The sequence below is a fragment of the Neopsephotus bourkii genome, unplaced genomic scaffold, assembly GCF_033783945.1.
Source record: "Neopsephotus bourkii isolate Nb327-2 ecotype Australia unplaced genomic scaffold, CSIRO-AGI_Nbou_v1 NB_272, whole genome shotgun sequence".
NCBI lineage: Eukaryota > Metazoa > Chordata > Aves > Psittaciformes > Psittacidae > Neopsephotus > Neopsephotus bourkii.
The window spans coordinates 5,354,955-5,376,801 of NW_026900781.1; the positions used below are offsets into that span (position 1 = coordinate 5,354,955).

General features: G+C 39.1%; 1 protein-coding gene across 1 annotated transcript in view; it reads left to right on the forward strand.

Moving 5' to 3' along the window:
* KIF13A (kinesin family member 13A) overlaps positions 1–21,847 on the forward strand; it is a 110,718-nt gene that overhangs the window by 82,748 nt on the left and 6,123 nt on the right. Inside the window, exons 18-38 of the mRNA XM_061346420.1 lie at positions 1,269–1,431; positions 2,086–2,226; positions 3,487–3,636; positions 4,065–4,229; positions 4,475–4,648; positions 5,192–5,343; positions 5,464–5,596; positions 5,715–5,861; positions 6,797–6,835; positions 8,139–8,238; positions 8,324–8,450; positions 9,454–9,509; positions 10,765–10,889; positions 11,921–12,097; positions 13,378–13,470; positions 14,315–14,467; positions 14,872–14,949; positions 15,476–15,523; positions 15,963–16,074; positions 17,010–17,161; positions 17,684–17,788. Of these exons, the coding sequence (XP_061202404.1) occupies positions 1,269–1,431; positions 2,086–2,226; positions 3,487–3,636; positions 4,065–4,229; positions 4,475–4,648; positions 5,192–5,343; positions 5,464–5,596; positions 5,715–5,861; positions 6,797–6,835; positions 8,139–8,238; positions 8,324–8,450; positions 9,454–9,509; positions 10,765–10,889; positions 11,921–12,097; positions 13,378–13,470; positions 14,315–14,467; positions 14,872–14,949; positions 15,476–15,523; positions 15,963–16,074; positions 17,010–17,161; positions 17,684–17,788 (2,590 nt within the window). The remainder of the gene's footprint in view (positions 1–1,268; positions 1,432–2,085; positions 2,227–3,486; positions 3,637–4,064; positions 4,230–4,474; positions 4,649–5,191; positions 5,344–5,463; positions 5,597–5,714; positions 5,862–6,796; positions 6,836–8,138; positions 8,239–8,323; positions 8,451–9,453; positions 9,510–10,764; positions 10,890–11,920; positions 12,098–13,377; positions 13,471–14,314; positions 14,468–14,871; positions 14,950–15,475; positions 15,524–15,962; positions 16,075–17,009; positions 17,162–17,683; positions 17,789–21,847) is intronic.

Consider the following 21,847-nt stretch of genomic DNA (forward strand, 5'->3'; position numbering starts at 1 on the left):
AACGCTGCTGGTCATTTACCGCTTTGGCACGGTATCAGTGAACCAGCAGAGTGCAATTTGAATTACCCAGGCTGCTGTTAGAGATACTTGGAAAAAAGATAAACTCTCAAGGAGAATTCTGTTTGGAGAACAGTTGTTTGTGGTTGGTACTATAAAGACACACAAAAGGTCTAAGCTTACGTGAATTAAGACAAATAGGAAAATTTTGCCTGTATTCACAGCAAGACCTGTGAGTTTATTTGGTCATCCTAGGCTTTCCATAGTGTGTTTTGTGGATATGAGAAGTGTATTTGCACAAAATGTACTGTATTTCAGTAGGGCTTTACTCAGAAAAGCTAAAAAGTCATACAGGGGAGTTCAGGTCACCAAACTATCTGAAGTTTGATCATGAGTTTTATGAAGATGATGAGACACAGTAAGTGCTGTTGGGATTACAAAGAAAGGCAGAAAGGGGGACTTTGCATTTTCTCAGAGAATAATCATGATACTTTTAAAAGGCAAATTAATGATGAGGATCGCAGGTGAGAGTGTATCTTAGTATCGCAGGTGGAGGTATAGTATGTGTCATAGCAGGTTTGCCAGCTGGTATGTTAGAACAGATTTGCTCAGACAGGCCTTAGAAACCTTTTTGGATTTTCTCCAGAGACTAGTAACTGTTCAGAGTGCAAAAGCTTTAACCTGTGCTCCTTCATCTATTACTTGAAAAGTACTTTGGGTGTATAGGACTTAAGTAATCTAAATGGGTACACTTGAGATGGCTTAAGTATATTTAGGGAGCTCTGGGTGTCTCTTGCACTGCCGACCTCGCTGACATGTAAAGCTGTGGCCTTCAGTGATTGCAGGTTCCAACATCACGATCTGAGGGAAAGCAGATTTTATCAAGATGAAGTCTCGCATGTTGGGACTGGTAGTTTCTGTGGAACAGGACTCCAGATTAAAGACAGACTGCTGCAATTATGTTGTTTCTAGAAAATTAGAAATGTCCTTGGGGCTTTTAACAAATCATCACTGTAACAGCTTCCATAGAGCTGTACCCTTTTATTTGGGCATTACTGTGCTAGATTCACCTCAACAGTCATACGTTTGTTTAATGTGATCACTGCTTTTCTTCAGTAACATTGTCTGACACTGTTTCGTGTTGGCTGACATAGTTCTATACATTTCTTCTTAAGCTTGTTTCAGAAAGGTCTGTTAGCACCTCTATTTGCAGCTTTCCAGTAATAGAAATAGGTTTCTGTGTATTTTTCATGTTACCTACTGCACCACAGGGATGAATTGTTTCGACAGAGCCTGGCTAAACTTAGAGAGCAGATTGTAAAAGCGAATACGCTGGTGAGAGAAGCAAACTTCTTAGCAGAAGAAATGAATAAGCTAACAGATTATCAAGTAACACTTCAGATCCCTGCTGAAAACCTCAGTGCCAACAAGAAGGTAATGACAACAAAGAATCCTGGAAAATGCAATTTTATGGCTGCTCTAAGATATGCAGATGTATATAACAGTCGTCTAACTTGAGCCCATCACATGCTGCTTTTGTTAGGTTGTGCATATGCAAAATATGAGAGCTGCCTGAGTTTATTAAAGTGAATAATTGTACATGAAAATGGGAACAGAGCACTAAATATGGCTCTTCCTGTTCTTTCAAGTGTGTGATCACCATATGCACATGTGGTCACAATTGTCAACAGACATTTGTGCTCTGTTGTTGTAAAACTTGTGTTTTAGTTATGCTTGCAAAAATTGAGTTTTGTTAGATACCTGCAGTTTTTTTGTCTTAAGGCTTTTCTAGTTGTAGTCCTGCTGTAAGCATAATGATAGCAGTTAGGCTAAAATACTTGTTATAAGTATTTTATTGAGAGTTCTTGTGTGAATGGTAATTATCTGACAAGGACAAAGAGGTCTGGATCCTCAGGGGTGTATAGGGTATGCTATGTTTGAGGACAGAGATAGTATGGCTGGCATGCAGAGAGAAGCCAGATTTTCAGCATTTTATTCCCTTTTAGGAATGCGGTTTGAGAGAAGAATTAAACTACTTAAATCCACCTTTCCTGCAGTGATTGGTTTGTTTTTTTTCATCTGATTTAGAGGGGTGCAATAGTGAGTGAGCCAGCTATTCAAGTGAGAAGAAAAGGCAAAGGTACTCAAGTGTGGACCATTGAGAAACTAGAGAACAAATTGATTGACATGAGAGACGTCTATCAAGAGTGGAAGGAAAAAATTCCTGAGGTATTGTATATATTTTCTGAAAGGGAACAGAGATTTAGTTTTCTTTCAACCCTCTTTAATATGTTGTACGTTTTAGTGGGGTAGAACTTGATCTTAAAATGTGAAATATTCTGTAATTTTGTTTGTATGTCCCCCAGTATTAAAGCAGGGAAGAGATCAATTGAAGATACTTAGTCTACATCAGTATCTCCATCCAAACTGGCATTTCCAGAGAATTTTAAGTAGCGTGTTAGCCTCAGCAAATCAGTGTAAAACTTGTCAAATGCTTGCTTGTTTAGTGGCAAGAGGTAGAATGAGATTTGGTGTTCCAGAAGATGTCCTCTAAGTATCCAGGTAGAAGTACACAGGAATTATATCTTGCTGTCTTGTGGCTGATGGGGAGCACCTAAATTACTTGTATTAGGAGTCATTCTTAAGTATGTTTGAACAGCTGTTGTGCCTTTGTTACATGCCTTGGACGGGACAGTGGGAGTCTCTAAAATCATAACACAGGGGAGGTCAAGCACTTCATCTGTGCCCGTTGAAGACAACGATGATTTTGCTGCTGACTTTAGTAAGAACTGATAGTACATCCTTTGTCTGCCTGAGCCAGGATCACCCTTGCCATGACCTATGTCATCCATAATGCATGTGTTCTATGTGCTACATAGAAACACGTAGGTCAAATGCATGTGTTGAAGGTGGAGAAGGGAAGGAGCTAATAAGCCCACTGAGGAATGCATATGGTGCTAGGAATCTGCATGATTTCTTTGTGGCTGTGTATGGCATACTTGCGTAAAGTGCTGCAGATGTGAGCTCTATGGGAGCCTTAAGAACACTTACAGGCCTAAGTGGGAGTCATCCTGCACCTTCCCTTTTGCCCTTGTAGTGGTATTCCGCAGCCAGACGAGCTGTTCAACTTGGGGATGATTTGTCCTCTCATTTTAAAAGTGTAAGCAGAGCAGGAAGGTAAGGTGAAAGTTACTGAAATCAGTGGCTACTCTGCTTGCTCATGATAAAATCTGCTTTGTATTGACATCACTAAAAAATGTAGGTCATCATATTACTATCATTATAAAGAAAGGATTGTGTTGGCTCATATCAAAGATTTCATTTCAGACTTGATACGCTTCTAGTCTCCTTCTACTCTTGTAATAGGAAGGGACAGAAAAGATTGGTAGTGACTTAATTTTGGTGCCATAATCTTATACCATGTGGTTATTTGGGTCTGTGTTCTCATGCTTACAGTTTCTGATGTAATTTTTACAATCCTTCAAACAGATCAGGAAGCTGATAGGCAAAAGAGGTGATCCTTTTTACGAAGCGCAGGAGAACCACAATTTAATTGGCGTGGCCAACGTGTTTCTGGAGTGCCTTTTCTACGATGTTAAACTGCAGTATGCTGTGCCCATCATCAGCCAGCAGGGAGAGGTGAGTGGATGGTGGGCTGGGCCTATTTTTGTGGGCACCCTCTGTGCTGGGAGGCTTTACACTTGTAAGCAAGTGATGCTTACTGCCTTCTTTCCCAGTGAATAAGTGTTTTATAAATTGCTGTATGTGTTCTCTGTTTACTTGTTTACAGTTTGCCCAGCTGGTAGGGTGAAATTCCTAGTATAATGTAGGTAACTGAGCAAAACATGGCATATTAAGGTTCTGAAGTACAGAACCTGTTGTGCATGAATTAAGATGTTCTGTAGTTATAAACATATTTTATTCCTTTCTTCTCTTTTGCCATGGTTACTTTTCATTTGGTGATTGAGGCAGTTCTGTTTCTGCACACCTCCTAGAGTCAGGTATCTACCATCTTAATGTCTTATAAGTCCCTTGTGCACAGGTTCTCAGTATTTGTCTTGCTTTAGGTTGCAGGACGGTTGCATGTTGAAGTAATGCGAGTCACTGGGTCTGTCCCAGAACGGGTAGTAGAAGGAGATGACTCATCGGAGAACTCCAGTGAGAGTGGGAGTCTGGAAGTCATGGATAACAATGGAGAAATTATTCACAGAGCAAAAAAGCTCTCTTGCAGGGTAAGTGAGAACACATGATGAAGTTGACAGTTTCAGGCCTTTGGAACTATGTACTCAGTCCAATGTAAAGTAGTAAGCGATGTAAAGTACTAAGCGATGTAAGCTGTTGTTTGCTTAAAATTGTCTAAAGAGAAAAGAGACTTCTTGGCTCTTGGTACTTTTGGATTACATATTTAGTTTTTGAACAATTTGCCATTGAAGAAGAAACAGTCATATATACGACAACATCTGTTTTGTCTCCTCAGGTAAAAATAAAAGAAGCAACTGGACTGCCACCTAATCTCTCCAACTTTGTTTTTTGTCAATATACATTTTGGGATCAATGTGAGTCAACAGTAGCAGCACCAGTGGTAGATCCAGATGTGCCTTCACCTCAGAGCAAAGATGCTCATTTTACAGTGACCTTCTCTCACTGCAAGGTAACTATTATTATGAAGTAGTGTTACCAAGAGGATGATGTATTTGAGACAAGCTATTTAGAATCCGGGCCTTGTTTTGCTGTGGGAAGAAGGAGGGAATCAAATTGTGTGACTAATGACTTTTGACTGTACTTCGGAATGCCATCGTATTTTGCTTCATCACTTCTTCAAAATCTAGCAAAATGAAAAAATCTTTTAAATAGTGGTCTTTTAAATTCAGATGTCATCTCTAATGTGTGGCAGAAATTATAGTTTATATAATGACATCTTATTGTATACTTGTTCGGTAAAATCAGTAACTTAAAGATCATTGGAGCTGTGTTGTTTTGTGGAAATTTTCAAAGGATAAAACAGTATGCAGAAGCATGAATTGCTGAGGTATATGTATATTTCACAATTTTCTTGACTAGAGTCAAGCTTTATGATCCAAACTGTATGGTCTTACCGTGCAGGAGTTAGTTGTTTGGTGTGTCCTTGCAAGGTAGGTGAGAAGATAAAGTTATTTCATTTGATTGGATGTGATTTATTTTTTCTTATTGTCAGGACTATGTGGTGAATGTCACAGAGGAGTTCTTGGAGTTCATTTCAGAAGGAGCTCTTGCTATTGAGGTGTGGGGTCACAGATGTACTGGCAATGGCAGCTCTGTTTGGGAAGTTGATTCTCTTCATGCTAAAACTAGGACACTGAGAGACAGGTACAAAAAAAGTTACCCATGAATGCTTCCATCAGCTTTCTAAAGGCTTTCTAATATTTGTGGTGCACACAGTATAATTTGATGAGGCAACCATTCGTTTTTGTGGGGATATCTTTTTAGGTGGAATGAAGTAACTCGAAGAATAGAAATGTGGATTTCCATACAAGAATTGAATGAGATGGGAGAATATACTGCAGTTGAGCTCCATCAGGCAAAAGATGTTAACACAGGGGGAATTTTCCAGCTTAGGCAGGTATGTATCTTTTCCCTGTCTTCTTATTCGTGCTTAAAATTGATTCTTCGTTTTATTCTTAGTGTGTCTCTGTTTCTCTCTCTCTCTCTTTCTTTCTGTCTCCCAATTACCTCTCCAGGGTCATTCTCGCAGAGTTCAGGTGACCGTGAAACCCGTACAACATTCGGGAACACTGCCTCTCATGGTAGAAGCAATTCTTTCAGTCTCTATAGGTGGTGTGACTGCCAGGTCAACCAAACTGCAAAGGGGCTTGGACAGCTACCAGGTAAGACAGTTATTTTTTCAATTCCAAAAGGGACTTTAGCAGACTGGTACGTGATATTTTGCAGTTTTACACGTTTGAGGTTCATACTTAAAATGTGAGCATAAGGCACTAAATCTCCTTTTTTGCGCTTGTAACTAGGTGTATAACTGGTAAAGTACTGAGTGTTCTATTTGAGTATATATAAGCAGGAGAAATATGTATTTTTTACCTTATGAGCACAAGTGATTAAATTTTAGATTCCTAATGTCATTAGTTTCCCTCCCTTACAAGTATGGTGAAAAATGAGGAGGAGAAAGCAGGAAAAAAATGTAAATTAGTAGAGAAAAAGTCCTATAGTCAGATATTATTTACCTTTTCAAGAAGACTGAGTTGTTATTTGATCAGAATCAAAGAGAGACATCATTCAATGTGAAAGGGCTATTTCCTGTAGCAGAAAAAGTCCTTAAGGAGTATAAATGACTTCAAGCTGATACTGGACAAATTCATATTGGAATTAAAGCATGATGTTAACAATGATGACAAAAAACAAGTGGAATAGGCTACCATAGGAAGCAAGGTGCCTTCTATCATAAATGTTACATTCAGAACCACAAGTAATTATAACCTTAAAGACAGATGAAACTGTAAAACTTGAAGATTGGTGGTATGTTTGCTCAGTCCTGTTTCTGGCACTGTATTCTGGTGGGGAGAAATTACTTTTTTTTAATTATTAAATATATTCACTAACACTCAAATCATGGCTGAGGTGCTATATCCTGTAACGAAAAAAAGTATCTGTTTCTACCTGTTAATAAAACTGTGAGTGTTGTAATTTTAACATTTTCCAAGTTTGTGGCAGAAGTGTTTGTATTTGTGTTTTGGGGTATCTGTGTGAGTTTCTGTTGAGAGAAATGCATGTTGTTTTGTGTTTTACAACGTTTATTTTCTCCTACCAGAAAGAGGAGGATGATGGTGGTGATATGGATAGTTACCAGGTATTGCTGCTGTTGCTGTCAATCCTGTGGCATGGGGCACAGCTAATGCTAATAGCCAGCAACTTTCAAATGAACAAGCATACGGAGCAAGCAAAAGCGGCTTTGAAATACATATGTGCTGTGCATTTAAGAGGCTACCTGGGCTATAAACACTGTTACTTCATTTTACCTTGTGACTTTATACTCTTGCAGCGTGCTCTCTTCTTTAGTACTTAGAAGTCAGCTCTCCTAACTGGCTACATGAATTCCTATGTGAATAAAAGCGTATAAACTGTAATTTAGAATGAAAAGAGTTTCCAGTAGCTATCACAGGGAAAACAACAGCCACCTGCAGCTGCAGGCATCTTTCCCAACCAAATTATACAGCAAAGGCTTTTTGTTTGTTTTCTAAAGAAAACATTGTAACCTTTTAAGTTGTGCAGTTTTCTGAAATGCATGTGGGAGAGAAAGGGGAAGATGCCAGCAAGGAGAATGCAGACACTTTAGTGAAGCAATTCTTCTTTTATCTAAACAAACCCAGACATGGAGCCTGGTTTTTTTTTTTTGTGTGTGACAAGTAGATACTAGACAGTCACAGTTTATACAATATAACAGAATACTCACCTAAGAGGTGACGAAGGGCAGAAGAGGAAATGCCTTAAAAAAACCCCACATTTCAGACTTATTTGTAGTGCAGCCTTACAAAAATAAAACCAGTTAGGTGAGAATGCTGACATCCCTTCAGATAATGTCTTAGGTTTTGCATCAATCTCAAAAACATCAAGTTACTAACTTCTTGCGGGCTGTTTATGCGCTTCCTGACATATCACAGAGAAGAACAAACCAGATTTTCTGTGATACTACAAAGCATGATTGCATGATGGGGTTTGTTTGCATGAGAAATCTTTTAATTGCACTGATGGCAGCTGCTAGCAATGTAATTTTGTGCAGGTTTGAGGGCGTACTGACCTGTCTAATCTTCAGGAGAACTTAACGATCAGCTGATGATACTTGTTTTTTCCTATTCCATATGCTATAAAAAAGGTTGATTGCCATTTCTGTGAGTAATTAGCCTGTGGTGTATAATTCTGTTCAGCAACTGAGGCAGTCACATTTTCCTTTCCTTCTGTTAGAATTTGAGATTTGAAAGCAAATACGCTTCCATTCATGGGTGATGAGGTACTTAATCAGTGTGCATGTAATTCGGGGTGAAGAAAGTTTTCTGCATCATGCAAGCTTTCAAATATAAATTCTGATGAAATTCATTGCCCTTTAATCTTAACAATGTAGCCTAATAACTTTCTTTTTTTTCCTTCCCTTTTAGGAAGAAGATTTAAACTGTGTGCGAGAAAGGTGGTCTGATGCATTGATAAAACGGAGAGAATACTTAGACGAGCAGATTCAAAAGATCAGCAATAAACAAGGTTTGAAGCTTAAAAGTTCTTGTCATAAGTCTTTTATTTGCTATAACCACAAAACATATATCTCATGTAATCTCTTTCTCTGTAGAAAAATCTGAGGATGATCTAGAACGGGAAGCCCGGCTGGTCGAACAGTGGGTAGGGCTGACAGAAGAGAGGAATGCAGTGTTTGTTCCAGCACCAGGCAGTGGAATTCCCGGTGCCCCTGCAAATTGGTATGTTCAGAGAAACCATGGGAGTGGTTAGTTTTCTGCACATGAACAATACATGTGGGAAGGTAAAAATCTCAGGACGTTTTAGAGCTCCCCATGTTTATATATAATACTATAAATTATGCTCAGCTGGCAGAAGGCTGGAAGAAGGTCAGGTGCTGGTTCAAATATAAAAAAGGTTTGCTTAGTTGACAGAGTACATAAAGTAGCTTTGAGATAGCTTGAGCTAAAATACTGTTACAATAGTACTTTATAATTTTACAAAAAATCTGAGGAAGTTGTCCTGTAGTTTGACTCCTTTCAGAAAAGGAGGGGTTCAAAAATGGACGGTAGAACCCATGATAATTTCATTTTGGGAGTGGGGAGGGGGAGAAATTCTGATTTCAAAGGATGTGTTCTCTTCTGTTTCATTTCAATTTCTAATATGTTTCTCTTAATTTCATTTAAATTTGTGTTTTAACTAAGATCATTGGAAATGACATGCAAAAATGAGGAATACATTAGATTTGGGAAAGTGTGGACAAGAAATACAGCTCTAACCAAATGTACATTGATGATTCTGATAATATCTAATCTCTTCTTCATTGGATGAATGATGTAGTGATACTCTTTCCATTTTTTCCTATTATCCACTTGAACTGAGCTGTGATGATATATCTAAAAGTGTATTTATTGATTTAAAGTTGTTTGAAAGTCTGTTAACATTTATGAATGAGATGACTACAACCAGTTAACTTTATAAGAAACAGAACAGGATGTTTAAAACTGTCATACTCACAGCAACTGAAATGTGCTGTGTGGTTTGAATCAAGTTTTGGCAAAGCACTATGTGTAGTGTAGGTAAACAAAATATTGTCTGCAACATAGGCATTCAGATTAGTCATCAAAATGTTGACAGCTGTAGTTATTGATTACAGTTAATGAGTCTTGCATGGAGATATGTTTGCCCAAATTAGCTTAGGCATGAATTTGCCTTCCTTCTTCCCAGCAGTTTGTTTTGTTTCAGGATTCCACCTGCAGGAATGGAAACGCATATACCTGTCCTCTTCCTTGATTTGAACGGTATGTTGTAACAGCAGATTAAGGGGGGGGGGGGGGGGTGAGGGGAGTGTAGGGAATAATAATTGGAAGCATAAATCTGAAATGTATGAAACCAAACAAGTCCTGGCAATGGCACTGTCTAATATGGCTTGTAAAATGCTTTTTAATTCTGATTCTGTATATTGGTTTAATCATGTACAACTATTTTAAACTAAAGATGAAAAATGGGGAACATGTGAGTGAAGTATAGCCTATACAACAGAAAATTGTGTAAGAGAGCAAGTTTAGTTTAAATCAAGCAGCAGGTAAGAAAATCCTGTGAGCACATTTTGATGCATAAATCCACGTGTCATTAAAGCACTGATGGAGAATCTTCCAATGCTTTCAGACCTCCTTCTACTGAGGTGTCTGTAGAGTCTTAAACAGCTGTTTTAACGAAGAGTGTGTTAGCGTTTTGTTAGAGAATCTGAATGTTCTCCCTTTGAAGGTACTTAGTTTTACATGCGAGAAAACTATTGATATGTGTTCTTAAGACACAGATACACACTGTAAGCAGGAAGAGACTAGAGTTTGCGTGACATCTAAGGACTACTGAGAAAGCAAGGCTGTAAATATAAACTTGAGTCATGAATCAAAGGAGGATCCACAAGCCTTGTCACATCCAGCACTGCAGTGAGGGCTACCAGATGTGTTTATGTAGGCAACACATGAATACCTGCTTTTGAAGCTGCCTTTGGAAAATTTTGTACACTCTTTCCTTCATCTGTGCTTACAAGGAATGTTTTTATTTGGGTTTTTCTTAATTATCAACAGAGATTAACAGACAAAAGATCAAATAGGATATTTAACTAGATTGATGGATCATTGCACAACTTGTTTTTGTTTAGCTTTTAGCCTAATGTAGCCAGAACTGCTATTGTTGTTCTAAAGATTTCCTGAGATATCAGAAGTGATTTAACACCAAGAGATGAGTTAGTCAGGCTGACAGGTGGATAAATCAAAGTTTTCTGGCTGGGCACATTAACATTATGAATACCTAGAAATAGTTTTGAATTCAGTTTAGATTACATGAGAATGTGTTCTGCTGTGTCTTAGCCTGGTTTTACTTCCCTTCTTCTGTATGCTGAAATAGTATTCAAAGTACTGCATAATAATAAGATTAATCAGGATTAGATGTATTATGAAATATGGGTAGCACTTTATTACAACTTTGCCTCTATATATTAATATCCTTTGGTATAAAACTATGTCATTCTTTGCACATTTGTTTCATTAGCTGATGACCTCAGTGCCAATGAACAACTTATAGGTCCCCATGCATCAGGAGTTAACTCAATACTACCAAAGGAGCATGGGAGTCCATTCTTTTATCTGCCGATCATAAAACACAGTGACGATGAGGTAAATTGTTAGCAAGCCTCCTTCTTGACAACTGCAGCTTATGTTAAGAATTTCTTTTTATGTTTTATTTTCTACTTGTATGTATTTAATCATTATTATTTTTGTCTTAGAAGTACCATCTGTATCTAGTGCTGCCTTAATTTTCTGGCCTATTTTTTTAGAACTGAAGAGGGTATGACTTGCTAGCTCTTCTGCCTTAATTCAGAGGTGACAAGTCTTAGTTGCCCTTGGCAAAAGAATAATTCAGCTGCCTAACTCAAAATCCCTTTTTCTTTCCTCACCCCTTCATCATTCCCCTTGAAGGCTCTTGATTCTTCAGAGAAAGCCACTTCATTTATTGTACACACTAGGCAAAGCTTAGTATTAAAATAAAGCCTTTTCCTTTGTAGTACACAATTACTTTTTTTAAATGTAAAGTTTGGGAACTGGTGGAAATAAATCGAGCTTAAACCCATTTTGGAGTTTCATAACTCATTTCTTTCACATTGGATGCTAACTCAGGCCACTGCTTAAGAGACCCTTTCCAGGATAAATGGGATGCTGAAGCTGGGGAGGAGGGAGAGTGTTAAAAAATGGTGTTCTGCAGGATGGGAGCATGTTTGTTCTGTATGGGCCTCTACAACCTAATCCAGCACAGAAGGAAGATGTAACGCTGAATTTTATTAAATTTTAGTACAGTTGCAGTAGGATTTGTATTCCTTCCTCCAGTCTTGCTTCTGCTTTCCTTTCTGTCTCCAGCTGTGTGAAGACTTCCTTTTGTGGCAGGGTTTGCACAGTGCAGAGATCGTGTTCATGATGGTTTTCCACAATATTTTAATACCTTTATTATGCTGTTTCTGATAAATTCCTTACTATGAAAAGGTGGTTTGATTCCACTTTGTTCAATGATGCTTATCTTTATCAATGATGCTTCTATCTCTCATGAAAGAGTTGTTCTGCTTCATATTAAATTATTGCAAATTAAATCTGTTGTTACAGTAGTTGAATCTTTGATTTCCCTTTCTTTCCTTTCACTTTGTTTTTCTGCATAGGTTTCAGCCACTGCTGCCTGGGACTCTTCTGTCCATGATTCAGTGCATCTGAATAGGGTAACACCTCAAAATGAGAGAATTTACTTAATTGTGAAGACTACTGTGCAGCTGAGCCATCCTGCTGCAATGGAACTGGTGTTACGCAAAAGGATTGCAGCCAATATTTATAACAAGCAGGTAGTAAGTTTATACATATTTTTAATTATTATTTTTGTTTCATATCCTTAATTTTCTTAGCTACTTGCTTAATTTTGTGTAAGTTTGGTCCCTCCTATTCTTACAAAAGATAGATTTTCATAGGCTGCAGTGAAGCTGTACACTCCTTTGAACTGCCCTCTTTTCAAGCTGATGTGTTTCAGAGTGTAACAGGTGCTCCTTTTGTAACGAGTATTAAGTTTACCTTTCTGTCTCTATAGGTTGAAATGTTCTTTGATTCAGAGAAGTTTGCAATAGCTTATGTAATACAGGGTCACTGTAGCCACTCTATTCCTGAAAGCATCTCTGGGGCCCTTAAATGTTCCATGTAAACATTTCTTTCTCTCTGCTACTTCCTCTGTTAATTACAAACTAGGCTTGTTTCCCACCGCTACCCAAATGTACAGACTCTCTACCCTCTTTAACATGGTGCTTTTGGATAGGGTGTTTTCTTTGGCCATAAGAGTGGTTGTTGTTCCCCTTGCTTTGCTGCTTTGTGGTCTTAGACAGTGAGGTGCTCGCTGAAATTATGTTCCTTTCTCTTTCCCAGATGATTGAGACCAAGAGCATATTTCAGAATTGCTCCAGATTTTACAGTGCACTGTGGGGGTAGAGCACAAATCAGCTGTAGTACTACTAAGCAATTACTAAGCAGCTTTCTACATTTGGTATATTATCCTTGGGCAATTTTGTTTCTCTAAAACACGTTATTAGATGAAAGTTTAAAGTTTGCAGTTGGTAGTGTAAGGCTAACTAACCTGATAGCGAAGCATGGTAAGCTTATGATTACAACAATGAAAACTCTGGTTACTATTTCAGTTATGGCTAGAAAGCAGAGTTACGCTTTGCTATTGCAAAAGGAATTTTCTACCTGTTTAACAGGTGGCTGACAAAGTGAGAAATTATGGTGGAACAGTTGGAATTCATGATCTTAAAGGTCATTTCCAACCTAGCTGATTCTCTGATTCTCTGATCTGTACATTAGAGATTTCTTTACAGCTACAGTTTTGGTGTTAAAAGTTACTACACCAGGATAGAGCATCAATGCAAAATAGGAGGAAACTGTTACTGATTGAACTTATACCGTTGTGTACTGAGCACAGGGCTGTAAAGAGTACTTGAAAGATCATTAATGCTAAAAAGGAACTTAATAAATTACAGTCTTTTTGTCGCAAAATAAGTCTTTGCATTGTGACCTTTTATTTCTTAGGATGTCATAAATAATCATTATCAACAATAATTGAAAATTACTTTATTTTTAGAGTTTTACCCAGAGCCTGAAAAGGAGGATATCCTTGAAAAACATATATTACGCCTGTGGAGTGACATATGAAATAGTATCCAATATACCAAAGGTAAATCATACCATATTTCTCTGGCAAATTCAGTGAAAGAAACAGAATGACCTACTGCAGTGGGTGATACTGATTGGGAAGTAAATGTCCTGCTTTGCTAATATGAGGCAGCTTGCCAAAGTGTATATATACTGGAGTGCAGTGTTGAGATCATGTTTATCTTTAAACAGTTGAAAACTGTGGGGATTTTGTTTTCTTTTCTACTGTATTTAACTGCGTTCTTGTAGTAAGCTGGTTTTGAAATCACATTAGTGTCTACAGGGAAAATACAGAGGGTATTCAGAGGAATGTCCAGGTCGGTGGAAACAGAATAGCTGGGAAAATGAGTTTACAGGAATATAAACTGCTTTAGATAAGAAAATCTCATAGAAATTTTAAATGTACCGTATAATTTATTTTAAAGGCAAACAACCTGGACAAATGAAAACACAAATAGTCTTGTCACCATGTGATGGTTACTTTTGTGCAGTAGCACTCTAGGGAAACCACACAGCGTATCTGAGATTTGGGAAGGAAGTTGCGTTTACTTGCGCAGGAAGTTTCCATTAGTTAATCCTAAACATAGGTGATTTCAGGTTTATATATGCATTATTCCTAGAAGTACATTGACTACAGCAAATACGCAAAACTTCTCTTAAACATGACCTCTTCTTACTTCAGCATCATTTATGTGTGTATTGAAAAGACTTGGCTCATTGATTATAACTAGGATTACTGATTAAGTTAACAATTACAGATTTAAATTAATTTCCAGATTGAGGTGGTCTAAAGATGTGACTCAATACCTTAAAAACAATAGGCTTTAGTTATTAAAAGAACTTCAGTGCTGTAACTTGTAATTTAGGCTACAGAAGAAATTGAGGATCGTGAGACCTTGGCGCTGATGGCAGCAAGGAGTGAGAATGAGGGGACATCCGATGGGGAAACATACATCGAAAAATACACACGTGGTGTGCTGCAAGTGGAGAACATTCTGAGCCTCGAACGACTAAGACAGGCAAGGAAAAGGCACTTCATGCACCTTTTGAACAGGATTATGAGAATTCAAATAGAGATGATTGATCAGTTAGAAATATGAAGTGTTTCTCGGGTTTTAGTTTGGTTGTTTTTTAGGGAATATTGGGTGGATAAATGTAAGACTAAGTTACTTCTGTGAAATGTCGAATTCCAGTAGTGGTGGGTCTAATACCTGGCAGTGATGTAGTACTCAGAACCTGAACAGGCAAAGGCCAAACAATGAATTTCTGATAGATTGTGGTGGTTGTGTGTGCAAATTAAGATTTGTAGATGCAAGCCCTGTTTGCTGTTGACAGCCACACTGGAAAAACTTTCTATCCTACTTGATCATTTCTCATGAGGAAACTGTGGCATTCATTTTAGTATGTTCTCTTCTTTACACAGGCAGTCACAGTCAAAGAGGCACTCTCCACCAAAGCAAGAAACATCCGTAGAAGCATCAGCACTCCAAATGTCCACAATGTAAGAACCCTTTATCCTCTGGTAAATTAGTACTAATGGGGCAAGGGGTGCTGTTTGTGTGCTAATGTGATGCTTGCACAGTGTGATAAGGTAATGGCTATTCTGACTTGGGACTAACTAACCTGTAGGAAAATTGTCATGAATGGAAATTTGGAGTTGCTCGAAGCCCCTCCCCACAGTGATCCATCCTAGGAGATAACAAAGTTGATGGGAAAATGGGAGGGTTGGTTGGCACTCTTCTTTTAGGAGGATATTTGGTTTGGAAGTAGTTTAGGATGACAGCTGCCCTGATGCCCTCACTTTTACTTCCAAGTCCCTTTAACTTTCTTCATAGGGAAGGGATAGTTTTCCATTTTGTGTGCATTTCCTGTGTTCTCCTATCACCCACTCATACAGCACAAACATAGCTGTCCTTACAAATAATCTTATCTGAAAAGAGATAACAGAAAAGTTGTTTCCTCAAGGCATTATATTTTATAAAGGAAAGGTAGACGTTTTGTCATTCTGCCTGTTGGTGTTTCTGTAGGTATCCTGTAGCCGACTAGATCTTTCTGCCTGTGATGAAGATGAAAAGGTATGTATGTGTGACAACAAAAGGCATGCATTCTCAGATTATTTTTTGTCCTCCTCTTTGAAACGTATTTGAAAATCGAAAAAAGAGGAAAACAGTGTTTTTAATGGTGTGTTTACATGTCTTCAAAATGCTGCACTAGTTACATGTTGTCTTGAGTTAAACCTCCTTGTCCTTCTTTGCTCTTCATCTTAGAATTGTATAAACTCATATGTAAGGGGGAAGGTATAGCAAAACTTACTATATTTCACTGAAAATCTAATTAGCTTCCAAACAGTGCCTTTGTGTGAGACAGGGAAATTGTGTTAAGTCAATAACTTGACATTTCGGTGGGAGGGGGAGGTTGTTAATTTTGGGGTTTTAACCTGCCTTTGAGTTTACGTGGTAATTTTTCCACGTTTGCCTCTACCAGCATGCTTATTTATGTATTTTTGTTTCTCAGGGTTGGTCTGAAAGTCACCTAGATATATCTGACTGTTGTTCCAGTTATCAAGATGTATCATGCTATGGTACTTTACCCAGGGAGTCGCCTCGCAAGAGTAAAGATGGCAGTGGTAAGACTTCAAAGCATATATATAATGACAGTGTTTGTGGGGGTTTTAATTGCTGCATTAAACTGAAAATTAAATGCCCAGTGATCTTTTCCTACTAAATGCATTATCCAGCTTCTTGCTTTAGTATCTAAACATAATCTGGAAGTAGGGTGAAAGGGAGAAATATATAAAGACATCCAGGAAAGGATGGGAAGTTGGGGGTTTCCAAAAATACAAGAAGAGAGCAGAAGAATGAGCTAAATGTGAATCAAAACAGTAGAAGGAGATTAGGGGGAGGGGCTCTGTGTGTGAAGGGGGAAGAAAAAGGAGCTGCTTTTGTTTTGTGAATTTGAAAATTAAGATGCTCTTGTCAAAGTGTGGAGAGTCCTTTTGCGGGTTCTTTATGTGACTTGGGTATTTGCTGTGCTGTGTCAGTGTGTCACAGGTGCCTTGTCTTCTTCAGGTCAATTGATCAGGCAATACAAGTAGAGATACTGCTGCAATAAAGTGGGGCTGAGAGTTTATTCATTGCTTCCTTGCCTGTAATTTCCCTTTGATCATCCTGGTCATGCAGAATTGCTGTCTTGGTTCCAGGGCAGAACTGCAGTGGGCCGGGGTCAGGAAGCAAAGAGCTGTCAGTTCCAGTTTGAGACATTTCCTACTGTTTTTATGACCGAGATGAAAATAAGAAATAGTGGAGCCTCAGAAAGGAGGGTGCAGACACTGCTACTCTTTGTTCTCCTTCTGTTTCCAGATTTCTGAGCAGGTCATAATCTCCCCTCACTTGAGCTCTGAGTTCTCTCATGCTTGGGCCAGTGATTGAATACTAAAATACTGACATTTTTCTGTAGCAGCAACTTGCTAAAAGCATGGCTTAAGCTTCGGTTGTTTTGAACTATGCTCCTGCATTTAAGATATGAAGAACTGAAATATAATATTATTGCTTTTTTACCTAGGTGTTGTATCAGAGAATTCCCATGCTTTAATGGCCAGCCCTTTTAAAGCATTTTCTCCTCAGCCACCAAAGTTTTTCAAGCCCTTAATGCCAGTGAAAGAGGAACATAAAAGGAAGACACCCCTTGAAAGCCGACCTCTGCTTAGTCAAGAGGTAATCTTTGAAAACCACCTGCTTTTTTAAAGGAGATTGAGTGGTTTTGTGTGCTTGGCAAATCATTTGCATCATGCATCTGTTATAATCGAATTTTGTAATTCTCTGGTAAAATTAATTACACTGTTCTTTGTATGTGAGGGGTTTTGGTGTTTGTTTTCTTTTACCTAAAACACTGGGGTGGTTTTTCATGTCTTGGTAAGTATTCTCCTTTACAGGGTACTTGTATTTTAAATTAATAGTAACCTGCATTTTTCCAGCAAGATGTTGTTGGTGTGTTTCCTCATAGATAAAACATAATCCTGTGAAAGTGTTCTAGAGTGGTTATAATCCTGACTTCTATTCCTCGACCTAAAACACTGTTGGGAGGGGTGCATGAGTTTCTCTACCTATTAACTTGAATTTTGATGTATGTATGGCCAGCATGGGTGTTTCACTTTCGTCATGTCGTAATGCCTCTCTAACTTGCATACATTTAGTGTTGTGGTTTGTGTGATGTGTTGTGTGTCTTAACCTTTGCAGAGCATGCCTTCACCTCAGGTGCATTGCGCTGGCTGCATTGTGCCTTCAGGAAGCAATGCCAGCAGCATGCCTGTAGAAAGCAATAGCATACATAAGGAAAAGATTGTAAGTTTTGAACCAGTTTCTGTTATGAGAGCTGGTGGTGGGCTTAGGGCCATTTGGTGGTGGGCTTAATGCTACTGCAGCAGAAAAATTGCGTAATATGGATGTAATCACTTGTGATCAATTGAAACTAAGGGTTATAATGAACAGTTGCTTGCCTGGCTTGCAAATGCAGTCTGTCATTGGAACTAACTTGGCTGGGTTTTTGCATTTTGTGTTTGGTTGGTTGTTTTCTAATGGTTATTTTCATTTAAAATTGGTAGGTGATTTGTCTTGTGGGATGGGTGGGAGAGGGGCTGCTTTAGTTCTTACAGGGCACAAACGATCAAGTAAAGGGTGGTTACTGAACCATGTTATCACTCTAATATACTTTGTATGTTACCCAGATTTTGTGACTATACCCCAGAGTAAATGGAATGATCCCATTTGGTGTAAGTAACCATGCATTTAGGTGTGGGTACACTATAAAAAGCTTCTCATAATAAGATTGCCGCTCTAAATTAACCTGCAGCCTGTCTTCATCATAATTCAGGCAGTGAATTGAGGTGGAGGGCTTTTATTTTAATCTTCACCTGCCAAATCCTTTTCTCATTGCTGCTTCAGCAAAAGGTTTCCATCATTTCTGCTGTATCACGGACTCTGTTTTGGGGCTGTGGAACATGGCTGTAAATACTTGCTTTAATCAGAGCTTTAGATCTAAACTCCAGAAACTTCTAATCATTTCCCATAAGTATTCTAGGCTTCTTTTACCATAAAGTGCTAGAGATGGATTCTTCATATTTTACGGTTATTTTTATTTCTCCCATATAGCCAAGCCATTAAAAAATCTGTCTGCATTTCTAATGCTATTTTGTAGGCTGTTGCACAAAAGTATCCTGTATATATTTGAAGCTTGGCTGCTGGTTCTGGGTAGCAGCTGTTTTCTTCTCAATCACGTTAGTTTCCCATAAGGTAGTTGACATGCTGACTCACACTGAGTCACTGCTACAAATAGCATTGAAGGTATTTGGAAGACAGAATCTTCTGGTGGGGTGAAAAACATCCCTTGGAAACTAAATTGTTAGGAAAATTTCCTTGGCAACTTTGGGGTGGTTTTAATCCCTTGAGTGAAAACAGTGTCCCACCCCATGCATGCCTGGAATTAACCCAGGCATTTGTGTGTACTGCTTTCCAGAGATAAGCAGATGCTTTCAGAACTGGAAAAGGGCAACGTCCTGTACCAGGCTTTTCCAATTAGAATGCAACTAGTTCAGTGCAAACCTACTGCAGCCAACAGGGCCCTGGAAAGAGCTGTTCTTTCAGTTCTCAGCTGCTTGCCTCTACCCTTGCACTGACTTCTCCCTTGTATCGACTGAACTTTTTGTTCTGTTGCATAGGAGGTCATACCAAGGGAGCTGATCCATCCATTTGATGGCTATGCTACCATGGAGTTATATGTCATTTGGATCTACTCCCCTGTCTGGTCATAGGTCCCCTGTACCTGCGGGTACCAGGGAGGCAGGCAAGAACTAACAGCTGCCCTTGGAAAGAAGTTGAGATGGCTACTTGGCTTAGGCCTGCCAGCTTCTGGTGTTGGGTCCACGAGATGGTGGCATCTGGGGTCTTTAATCACTTTAAGGAAGCCTTTGTAAAATGTAGGCTTCCAAGGCTACCCTGTGTTTTTCTGAACCGGAGCAAATCTATGTTTTAACTAGGTGGGAGGATACATTTCACACATTTGGATGAATAGTGCTCTCAGAACGAATTCAGAGATTACACCAGGGCAGTGTCACAGCTCTACATGAAACTTCAGCTCCTCTCTGTCTGATCCAAAGTGGAGTTTTCACATTATTAATCAATACTGTAAATTCCCATGCCAGGGTACAGAGCCTCATGCTCCTAGTTAATCACTTGCTGATTGGTGTCACTTCAGGTGTAATGCTTACTTGCATCTTTTGAAGCATGTAAAAACTGCAGTAGAAGTAAAGCAACTAAACAATACAGGAAGCTAATATTAACTATTGATGTTAATGTTCTGCATCTAAGTAGGCATAAGAATGACATTTGGACTTTTTCTTGTGGTTCTCTGAGATATGTTCTTAACTTTTCATGAATATTCAAGACACATCTGTCAAAGGAGGGGAAAAAAAAAGGCAGTTAGCAAAATATATTTTTATTCAGTTGGCCTGAAATAGAGCATTCAGCCTAAAATTTCAGACAGTACTTCCACATGCATATTGTACTGCAGCTGTTTCAAAACAGCACCATGACATGAGGGCATGTTCCATATAATATGCAAGTACAGTGGCATATGTCTAGTGGGAGGTGTCCCTGCCCATGGGAAGGGGGCTGGAACTAGGTGATCTTAAGGTCCTTTCTAACCCAAACCATTCTATGAGTCTATGTTTAGTGGTGGGCTTGGCAGTGTTAGGTTAACAGTTGGACTATACGATTTTAGAGGTCTTTTCTAACCTAAAGAATGCTGTGCTATGTTAAGGTCAGATTAAATGTTTTCATATTAAGCATGTTTGAATACTGCCTGTAATTAACAGATCTAAGGGGGGTTTGGGTAATGTCAGATCTTCCTAGCAGGCGATGAAAGTTAAAGCACAAGTGGTACAGCCACTAAATAAGTCTTACTGATTTTTAAATTGGTAGAATGGGAGCTAGCATCTTTGAGGTCACTTGGGAGGTATAATTTAGGGATTTGAAAACCCGGATACTTTAATTTTTAACTATGCAGTATCTTTGTTACAAAGCAGGTGTAAGGAAGCTGCTCTGTGTTCTTGCTTGCTTTGCTTCTGTTATTGCTAAATCTTGATGTGAAGTCTTGTCTCCTTGCTGGCACAACCTTACCGTTGTCAGTTCTGAAGTGTGTTTTTGATTATATCCTTTCTGTTATGTCCCAGGAAGTAGCTGCAGTTTCTTTACCATCTTTTCAAGGATTTTATCATTATTTCTACCAATAGCCTAAGTAGCACAAGGCAGCTTCCTTTTTTTACCCATGTGTTAGGAATTTGAGTAACCCAAATTTGCTGTTTCTGGAATTTCAATCAGGAAGCTCAGGAGGAGCTTTGAAAGGAGGTATTTCTTGTCCCTGGCAAGGTGATGAAGAAAATCCTCCTAAAAGGCATTTCCAAACCCATGAGGAACAAGGTGACTGGGAGTAGTCAGCGTGGATTTACAAAGGGGAAATCGTGCTTGACCACCCTCAGTTGCCTTCTACAATAAGGTGACTAGCTTGGTGGGTGGGGAGAGAGCAGAGCAACTTGACCTTGACTGCGGTAGTTTTTCACACTGTCTCCTGTAACGTCATCGTGATGGGCTGACACGTACAGGTTAAATAGGTGGACAGTGAAGTGAATTAAAAACTGGCTGAATGACTGGGGCCAGAGGGTTGTGATCAGGGGTGCAATGTCCTCTTGGAGATGGGTAACAAGCATTGTACTCCAGGGCTCAGTACTGAGGCCAGTACTGCTCAACACTTTCATTAGTGACCTGGATAGCTGGACAGAGCGCACCCTCTGCACGTTTGCAGATGACACAAAACTGGGAGAAGTGGCTGATACACCAGAGGGTTGTGCTGCTATTCAGAGGGACATCAGCAAAGTGGAGAACTGGGCAGAGAGAAATCTTACGAAGTTCAACAAGGGAAAATGCAAAGTCTTGTATCTGGAGGGAAGTGGGGAGGGGAATAATGCCAGGCACCAGTACCCGTTGGAAGCTTATAGGCTGGAGAGCGGATTTTCCCAGATGTACCTTGGGGTCCTTCTGGACAACAAGCTGGCCAGGAGCCAGCAATGCACCCTTACAGCAAAGGTGGCCAACAGTATACTGGATGTTGCCAACAGGTTGAAGGAGGTGATACTTGCTCTTTACTACCATTAGTGAGGCTGTATCTGGATTATTGTTTCTGGTTCTGGGCTCCCCAGTACAAGAAATATACTGTATAGTATAGAAATACACTGTATGTATAGAAAAATATATGAAGGGAGACCCTGTAAGGGCTCTTCCCTTCATATTCATGCTTATCTTGTTAGGTGGTCAGTTAGCTCCATAGGATACATTCAGTAGGCTGAATTA